Source organism: Uloborus diversus, chromosome 1 (assembly GCF_026930045.1).
Source record: "Uloborus diversus isolate 005 chromosome 1, Udiv.v.3.1, whole genome shotgun sequence".
In the NCBI taxonomy this organism is placed as follows: Eukaryota; Metazoa; Arthropoda; class Arachnida; order Araneae; family Uloboridae; genus Uloborus; species Uloborus diversus.
In genome coordinates, this window is record NC_072731.1 from 185,447,927 (window position 1) to 185,458,412 (window position 10,486).

The following is a 10,486-nucleotide window of genomic DNA, read 5'->3' on the forward strand; positions in this document are numbered from 1 at the left end:
CTAATTTCAGTAAAAGTTTTAAATGGTAATAATGTTATACAAATTAAAAATAATAGAAGCATTAAAGAAGCTGTCCCCAAAAAAACTCTTATACCAAAACTATCAAAGCAATAAATTAATATATTCCATAAATATTTAATATTGCCAATAAAAGGTTTATGAGAGAGAAGAAATATGTTCATTTGTTGTTGTTTCTATGCATCTGTCTAGGTTTTTTTTTTTTTTTTCTAATAACTTTTAACAGAATAGTCTGATTCGGAGAAAAAATACATTTTTATTCAAAGATCTTTACCAGAGGTTACGTTTCATCTTTTGATTAATTTGTTTCGCTCAGTTTTAAACAGTTCAAAATGTCCTTACAGTATATTCACAAGGTTTTTAATGTTATATAAATCTCAGTAACACAAGCGGATACACTTGTACAAACTTTCTGGAATGAACTTTTAACATAGAGAAAATGATTAATGTAATGTTGTTGTAATGCTAATGTTGTGTTTAGTGTAGTACTAATGAAGACGCTAATTCAGTTTTACTTTAAACATTTTAAGGAGATTCGGTTTATTTATTTTTTGGAACTATTGAAAGTTTTTAGAATTAATGCCGACGATAAATTCAAGTCATTTTTTATTTCATTGATGAGAAACTGACAACGCTAAAAATTCGTTTTGTCGCCATAAAGTGGAAAAATGTACTGAACATAAATGTTTTTGGGCATTTTTTTTTTCAAAATAAGTTGTGAACTAAAAAAAATGATAAACATTTTGCAGTAGACATTTCCCTCATGAAACTATATTTATTAATTTATTGCTCGGCATTATTTAAGAGCAAATAGTTCATAAAAGCAAGAGCTACAATCAGTAACCTATGTTACTAACTGGAATGCCATGTAAACAGTATATGTTTTATATTATTTATGTACTATTTTTTCTTCTGTGGGGAAATTAAAGTTCTTTCAGTGCCGTAACTAGAAAATAATTTCGTGGATGGTTTTAACTCTTTCATGTGGAGCTTTGCGCTAATTGTGCTAATGTTTAAGTCGTCGGTTTATCTATTATGAAATTGTTTAATGCAATTAATATACATATGGAAGACATTTGAGTTTTGGAGCAATATATTTTGGAAATTTTTAACTATAAACGAACATTTAAATGTGAAACCGAACTTTTTTTGGGGAGGGGGGGGGGTGAACCTTAAGACCCCCCCCCCCCCTGTATATAGCCCAGAGCTCTTTTAAATCTAGAATTTTATAAATTGCACGTTAAGTTATAAAATGACTTTATTCATCTACTAGTGGTCCCCGCACGGTTTTGCCCGTAATAGAAAAATTAAAATATCTTTTGGTTCGCCTGTATATTTATAACTCGCGAATTGACTAGTGCCCATGTTACGGTTCCACGTTATGATAATTTCATAATTTACTTGTCCATCTTATGATAATCTTGTTCTTAAAATTGGAATAGAAAAAGAACCGCATCGAATTTTCGAAAAATCGCTTCGAAGTGCACACGTCCATGCTACAAACTAACTTAGTGCCAAGTTTCATGAAAATCGGCCGAAAGGTCTAGGCGCTATCTGCGTCACAGGGATCCTGACAGACAGAGAGACTTTCAGCTTTATTATTAGTAAAGAAAACTCCATGCATTGCAATAAAAAAGTATTTTAGCTTTCATAATGAGCAATTTTTTTCAATTTTTATTTTCTTAGAAATTTCGTGTAAAGAAAGTAATTATGAGAAATGAGCTGTATTGTTATACGTCCTACAATCTAATTGCTAATGCAGCGTTTGTTAAAAAAAAACGCTAAAAGTGCCGGAAATTGTTGATCTACTTTTATTTTCTCGCGACATTCATCTAAAAATTGATTTGTTTGTTTCATAATTGAAGACTCAAAATAATTGGAGTGTAGATAATTGCGTGCCTATTGTAATTACTCTCAAAAGCAACGTTAAGGCTTAAAATGTTTGTCAGAGTTTATCTATTTTCTTTTCATTTTTTCATCTTGTGGAGATATGAAATCTTTTTAAATTTTTCGAAAGTTTAAGTTGATTCATGGATATACACAGTATTTATCTATCGAGCACTGAATTAGAAGAGTATTTTGCACAAATTGTGAAAAAGATTTTAAATACAGTAGAGCATCAAAAATCCGAATGTCAAAAAACTGAACCGTCAATAATCCGAAAGTAATTCCATGTTGTTTAAATAATTATTCCTTTATGTTCAGTAAACAATGAGGTTTTTTTTTTTTTTTTTTTTTTAAGAAATGTAATTACATAATGTAACGCGTTGTATATTATGGTGATACTCATGTACATATATTAGACAGTATGTCTGACCTTTTTGTTTGATTAAATCTGGCATACTATACAATGCCGGCAAAAAAAAAAATCTTTACTTTAGTTGTCAATTAAAAACTTTACATGCAAACTTCTTGTCACAATTTAATTTGGCTGATTACCGAATATTCCGCAAGATTGCTGCTGAATATTTTGTATTCGGTCTATTCACAAGGGAGTATGCCAAGTAAAATGTTGACAAAAAAAAAAAATGTTATGTAAAGTTTTTAATTGCCAACCAATGTAAAGATTTTTTTCTTTTTTGCCGGCACTATATTTACCCAAACGGTATTTTCTCGGCCCTTTTCGGAGCTCCAATATACCTGTGGCCACAATTAGTTCGAATTTCCAATGCTCTACTGTTTTCGCTGAGTTGAGTGGAAAATTCTAAATTTTCACGTGCTAGCTCTCATAATGCGCTCAAATGACATGTTGCTTTTAACAAACTGCTGTTAAGAAAAAAAAGGAAGTCGCAAACTGAGTCACACTTGATTGTAACCTGTTTACAGATGTATTTGAATTTTCAAAACTTTTGTGAGTAAAAGTTACAGCAAAACTTTACCAGTTATATGCTTGAAGAATTGGTTACAGCAAATTTCAAGTCATGGTATAGTGACTCAGCGCTTTGGAATTCATTTAAATGAGCTTAAAATGAACATAGTGGATTCCCTCCCCTGCCCCCCCCCCTCGGTCCCTGCATTGAGAATGTACTGCTGATGCCTTTAGATGAGAAATATTTGCTTGTTATATCCTGAAACTTTTTTTACAATGATGTATAAGTTTGAGTAAAAAAGATCGCCATAAATGTGGAACAAGGCTTTAACCGTAAAAATATTGTTACAAATTCTGTAAATAGTAATAATTGTAGTAACGTAACTTGTAAATAGTTTCCCGTAATGAATATACAGCCCCAATACATTCGGCTAAAGTATACGACCCCCCTGTTTCTTTTTTGCTCATTGATGAAATCAGATAACGGTCTACGAATTTCGAGAAGGATTTCGAATGTTGTGGAAACTTTTCGATGTTTATAAAAGCGTCCCGCGTGATAAAAAGTAGAGTTTCGATTGAGAACTTGTACTGAGAGTATATTAGCTCTGTTTATTGCGAGGCATTTCGCGGTGTTGTTTTCGTATTTGGAAGTAAATACGTGTGTAACCGTTGAGTTTACGGTGTGGTGTGATATTTGCTTAATTGCTGATTTGGTAACTCTGAAGTTTTTACTATAATATCAGTTACCGCATAAAGAAACAAAAACTAAAAATCACGCGTTACGACAGTGGATGCGGTTAGTTAAAAATAAAGTGCATTACATTATATTAACAGATGATTCGAATTGCCAATGTCCACTAAGCTCAGACATTGTTTTAAATATTTAGTAAAAAGTTATAGTAACTGTATGTACACACTTATTTGTTTGTTTGTATTTTAAAAATGCTTCACATTAAGCAGTTTTAAAATATGTATGTATATAGATAGTTAAAATGCTTATTAAGTTTACTTTTTTGTAAAATTGGCTTTAAAAAATCTATCTCTAGGTACTTTGGCAGGAAATTGGAGTTTCTCCATAAAGGAGAGGAATAAATTTCTGAAGTAAAATATTGAAGTTTTAAGTATGTAAAACAACAATTGCAATCGTGACTTATAGTTGTTGCGAGTAAAAAGTAAATTGTATTTTTTTTTTAATTTAATTAATTCTTACTATACATAAGACAAAGATACTTCTGAGATCTTCATTATGAATTGTTAGCTGCACAGTATTCTAAAAATTTATTTCGGTACTTCAAAGTGTTTGTAACAATTTCTATTCGAACTGAGTTGAAAATTGGTATCAGGACAGTTATCCGAAAGAGCTTAAGAAATGGACATATGAACTAAACTTCCAAACGTTTTCAGAAATCGTCATTGGAGCTGCATTGTGAAATATTTATCAGAAAATTTTAGAATTAACTTCGAAATGTTTACCAGGAAAACGCAATACGACTAAATTGAAAATATTTAAAGTTTTATCAAAATTGAAGATAGAAATAATTTTTTGAAACTCTATTCTGTTCCCAAATTCAAAATGTTCCTCAAAAACGGAGTATTGAAGCAATATAAAGCAAAAAAAGGGGGTTAAAAATTAATTTAACAATGGTTAGTTCAGGGGTGTCCCCGCAAGGTTGTGGAGCGTAGTACAGAGATTTAACGGAACACCGCTTCTAATTACAAGACCCTACCCAAAAAGAGACCAAAGTCTCTCTAAAATCAACTCCTCCAAAAATTTCAATTCCGCAGTCTACACCAGAACGCCCCCCCCCTTTCCCCGCCACATTCGTGGGCACCCCTGCTTAGTTCGTAAAAAATAAAGTGTATGTTAGAAAATTAAAAGTCATGCTAGAAAATTATTGCTCAAAATTTGCTTCTTCCAAATTAAAAGAGGCCTTACTATTATACGAAATGGTTAAAATCAAATTTATTTTTCAAATTTGAGTAATTTAATAAGTAACATAAGTGATTAAACCAATGAATTTCAGTATTTAATTTTGAAAGCTAACTGATTGCAATAGAAGACACAACATAAACTTTTCATAACAGTTCATTCGTAAGGTATTCCATGATTAAAATGTTGGGTTTCATAACTATGTATGTATTTATTTTTTTTAATGTTTGAACAAGAAAAGATTTGTAAATCCTAATAGTTAAAATTACTAGTGTCATGTTTGACCATGACACAAACTACGTTATTAAATTTTATTTTTGATAGTTTTGCTGAGAACTCGAAGAAAAAACGACAGCAAAAGAAAATAACCAACATACACATTTATACAAAAGTTTTTTTTTATTGTATACATAACAATATAACAACCTTTTTACATTTTTTTTTACTACGAAGTAGTTTTTTCATATTTTGTACAGCATCTTACATAGCTAATCGTCTTTTAAGCACTAAAACAACATTATCTCTCCAATTTCCTTACTGCTTCCATTGCTCTTAAGAAACATGACGTAACTACCAAAACAAAGACGATTTTGCTAATTGTAAGCATTAATAAATAAATTAACTTGTTTTGAAGTGCTCCTTTTGTCGTTCCGTTGTAATCTCAACTGCGAAAGTTTCTAAAGAGATGGAAAACTGTAGAGTCCTCCAATTTTTCCAAGATCACCGCCGGACAAACCATGTCCTCCTAATTTGCGGTATTCTTGAGTAATTCCATAGCCTTTGTTTCCAAGGAAAAGTGGCTCATTTTTCAATTGAGTTTCATAACCTAAATGGGAATCGAACTCTGGTTCAACATGCTCTTGTTGCTCCAAGTAGGCAAATTTCTGAGGCTCCTCTTCTTCTAATTTATGGGGAATAATTTCAGGTTCTGCTTCGTATCCGTGATTTTCTTCGACTTCCTTCTGCTCAAATCCATGAGGTTCAATATGAAGAGAATGACCATGATGTCCACCAATGATTCCATACCATTTGTGTTCATGTCCATGGCCATGTTTATGACCGTGCTCGTGTCCGTGTTTGTGTCCGTGGCCATGCTTATGTTCATGACCATGTTTGTGATCGTGACCGTGTTTATGACCATGTTCGTGTTTGTGCCCGTGCTCGTGTTTGTGATCGTGGCCGTGTTTGTGACCATGTTCATGCTTGTGTCCATGCTCGTGCTTGTGATCGTGTCCGTGCTTGTGCTCATGTCCGTGTTTGTGACCGTGTTCGTGGCCATGTTTGTGCTCATGTCCGTGCTTGTGTCCGTGTTCATGACCGTGCTTATGGGCATGATGATGTCCGTGTTTATGACCATGTTCGTGTTTGTGCCCATGCTCGTGTTTGTGGTCGTGGCCGTGTTTGTGTTCATGTCCATGTTGATGTCCATGCTCGTGCTTGTGTCCATGTCCATGTTTGTGTCCATGACCATGTTTGTGAGCATGATGATGATGGTGTCCATGCTTGTGTCCATGCTCATGTTTATGTTCATGATCATGTTTGTGTCCGTGCTCGTGCTTATGATCGTGGCCATGCTTATGCTCATGACCATGCTTATGAAGGTGGCTATGCTTATGACCATGTTCATGCTTATGACCATGCTCGTGCTTGTGGTCATGGCCATGCTTGTGTTCATGTTCATGTTTGTGTCCATGCTCATGCTTATGACCATGCTCGTGTTTGTGGTCATGGCCGTGCTTGTGGTCATGTTTATGTTCATGTCCGTGCTCATGTTTGTGGCCATGTTCGTGCTTGTGTTCATGACCATGTTTATGTCCATGATCGTGTTTGTGATGATGGTGGTGGTGATGATGATGATGGTGATGATGCTCAGATTTGTCTTTGATTACGATGACTTTCTTCTCATCGTGACTGGAAAGAAAACTCAAATCAATATGACATGCATTTTAAAAGCAATTTAGAACAAAAATATTTTGTAAATATTAGCAATTAATAACAGAATAACTATATTTCTGGAAACGTCTTTACATTTTCTTTTTTATTCTTACTTCTTAGCAGTGAATATTTTCTCATGTGATTTTTAAACAAAATGCAATTGTTTGTAGTACTACATAAAAACATTACTGTTTTAAAATATGACTATATGTTTAGTGTATTAACATTTATTTTTACCTTATAGATAAACACTCAGTTTTACGTTCGTAGAAGGGGGTTTTTTGGGGGGGAGATTCTTCCTTTTTCAATGAAAAATGAATATTTAAATACATTAAATATCTCTCACAGCAGATTACAGCTGCAAATTACAAAGTATTGATTGTAAAAGCAATACACTGTTCAGAAAAAAGAGTAACTGTTCAAGCGTAGAAGGAGTCAAATTAGTAATAATTAAAAGGGCAACGTATAGTAATGAAATGTAACTGCTACTTTTGAAACTGAAAAATGAGCTAATAGTAGAGAAATTTCAACTTAAAACACATTTAACAGCTCAATAAAAAAAAAATTCGATTTCTTAGTTATTTTTACTAGTTTCACTAATATTCTCGTGCAAAGTATAGTAATTTTACTTCTTAACCAAAAATCATAAAGAAAACGAAGGATTAATTTAAACTATTTACTGCTTTAACTTCCATCATTTTGGGCAAAAGAGGAATGATTGAATGTTTTTTTTTTTCCTTAAGCAACTGTTTTTGAAACACTACAAATATTATAGTCTCTAAAAATGACTCAATATCAAATTTGGATATGAAAAACCTTATGGCAATGCTGGATAATCATATTTTGTCTGCAGATGAAAAATATGAATTTTGGAAAATCACAAATAATTGAAAAAATCGATTAAGTGTTTATTTATTGTTTTTTTTTCATACATATATTAGTTAATGATCGAGTAACGAGCGAGATTCAACAATGAAACTTACGCCATAACATGATAATTTGATAATATGTTTTAGAAATGTTTAACATGCAGAGAAAGGCTTTATTGTGACATGGCTGAACTCGATCCGGTAACTTTACTGTTTTAATGGTAATACTGTGTCATTTCAACGGAATGAAGAAACGAAAAAATAGTCAACAATGAACCCTACCTGCTGGAGTTTAGGGTTCATCCACTAGAGTTAGGGTTACAATTTAAACTATCAAAATATCACCAAACAGGCAATGGTTTCGTTCAAATGTAGAAGCAATTTTCACTCGTCATACCTCGACGGGCGATTTTGAAGTTGTTGAAAATAAATTTTAAACAATCCAATAAAAGCTTAATCTACATAAAATAATGCTTCGTAGTTTGAGGTTCAAACGGAAGAAAAGAAATACACAAGCATAAAGAATTATTGAAAAAAAAAACAATAATAATTTGATTTCAAAATTATGAATAACGGTAGATTTTAAGTAAACAATTAGTTTCATTTTCTTAGCAACTTTCAATTGGTACCTCCGTATTAAAATATAGCGTAATATCAGTTAGTGTTTTGGACTTTTATAATGCTATAAATGTCCTTAAAATCTGTTCGTCTTTAGTACTGAAGTTCTCCCTTGATAGTAGTATAACATTCTATCGATGAAACTGTTTCTATTAAAAAAAAAAAGTTGAATTTATTCAAAAAGGATGTTACTCAAGTTTTACACATTGTTAGTTTAACCCTCATTTAGTCAAAAATACCGATTTCATGACTTTAGGATGAAAAGTTTGAACTGAACTGGAAAACTTGATGTATAATCATTGGTAATTTAATTATAAACATAAAATTCTCTTGTTTTTTTTTCAATTAACACGTATACACTACATTTGCATAGAAAATACAGAAGTCTTACCCTTTCCTTTCTTCTACTTCGGGATGAGGCACTGCTGCTACATAAGCAACGGCAACCATCAAAAGTATGACACACAACTTCATTTTTCCACCTAAAATGTTTAAAAACATAAGAAGTCAGGGTCAAACAATGAACTTATCAATACGTTTCAGAAAAAGAAATAAAATGTAATTCTAGGAACTTACAGAATTTTTTCAAGCCATCTCACTTTTATATCGTATACATTGCAAGTTTACTTGAAACATTTAAATTCTTTATTTGTATTATGTATAGTTTGTATACTTTTTTATAGGGCTACTGATTCGGAGGGAAAATAAGCTTCTCCGACTCCTTGAATATGTGAGCCTTCGTCCCCTTTTTCTTTACCCCAAAATCAGTCATATTCCATGACTCTGATTCTGATTGGGCAGATTTCAGACTCGGAATGAAAATACAAACTCCGATTCTTGGAGTTTCAAAGCCCTTGACTCTCCGATTTCGCCTTCGAATCCTTTACCCCAAAACCAGTCTAAGTCCGACTCCACAGCCATGCTTTTTTGCACCTGTTTTCCAAATGTAAGCTTTCATTTTTCAAATGCTATTCTTCTTATGGTCTACAATAATGTTTGAACTTTTGTTCCGTCTGCTCTTTCATTAATCAATCCAACCCATCCAATAGACACCCATGTTAAATATCTTGATACTGAATTGGTGGAAATATAGAAACTAATTTAATTCCCATAGGTTATAATTAAATTTGACTTTCAGTTATAATAGATCAAAATAAAAAATACATGCATATTAAAAAATATTGCATAGTTTTAATCATTAAGCAAAAGAAATTTCGGATAATTTCGATTAGAGCCAGGCGATTATTTCTCAATTTTCTTCCTCTTATATTTCTTTTTTGATTGAGTAGTTTCAAACAATTTCTGATTGTCAAAAAAAAACGCGGATAATTGTATTATGAGTCACAATCGATACATAAATGTGGTACCTTTTGTATCTGAAAAAGTGCAATTCATTTTTAAAGTTAAAAGGGAAAAAATACCGTAAATGGTTTGCAAAACAAAGAGGAAAAAAATTATCTCCATGGTTTGAAAAAAAAAAAAGTTGATTACTGCTATTAGATTATAAATATTAAAAACTGGAATCACTAACTTTGTAATAAAATAACTTTTGACACACATAAAAACTGAAACTCAGGTTTTGTATTTTAGAAGAAATTTTGAGATCTATTGAAATGTTTATCGCGAAGACACCCAGCTGAAATATTTCACATTTTAAGAAATGAAATATTGAGACAAATATAGTAATAAAGTATTTTTCGAGACGGAATTTATTACCTTGTTGAGTGAGACCATTTCATCCTCATTGTATATTGTGCAGATTGAGTTATTTTTCAAAGGGATTATCGTCAAAAAAAGAGCTGATATTATCAGAGCTAATCTTTTACTATAAATTCTTTAGCAAAACAAATATTAGGAAAAATAAATGCATATGGTAAGAATTTCTTACATTTCGTAAGTATTTCAAACTTTTAAAAAATTACAGCTCATAGTTTCAAGCTAAAGAAAAATCCAAACTTTTTACTGCTGCATTTTAACCTCAATACATATTTACTGTTAATTAAAAATTTCAATACATGAAACTCTCAGTTTCAGTTGTTTTTGAAAAGCAGATAGTTTTTTTTCCTCCATAAAATATTAACAACTTCAGGGAAAAAAAAGCAACTTTGATACTTAATGGTGTATAATTTTGGAAGCAAACGGAAGTTCTTCTTTCACCAAAAGCAGATTGTTATTGTCTTAAATCATTAAGTGAAGTTGAACAATTTTCATTATTTAATTGACAATGTCATTTCAAATGCTTCTATATAAAACTTAAAAATGCAAATGAGTTATAAATTTAAAAAACTTAGAAATTTGGCTTTTGAA

The 10,486-nt window shown here is 31.7% G+C and overlaps 1 protein-coding gene across 1 annotated transcript; it reads right to left on the reverse strand.

Moving 5' to 3' along the window:
• Positions 1-5,434: 5,434 nt before the first annotated feature.
• Positions 5,435-9,100, reverse strand: LOC129217647 (histidine-rich glycoprotein-like). The gene is made up of 3 exons (XM_054851978.1): positions 9,067-9,100; positions 8,571-8,661; positions 5,435-6,668 (listed from the first exon to the last, which is right to left on the reverse strand). Exons 1-3 carry the CDS (start codon positions 9,098-9,100, stop codon positions 5,435-5,437), a joined length of 1,359 nt encoding a protein of 452 aa, XP_054707953.1.
• Positions 9,101-10,486: the final 1,386 nt, after the last annotated feature.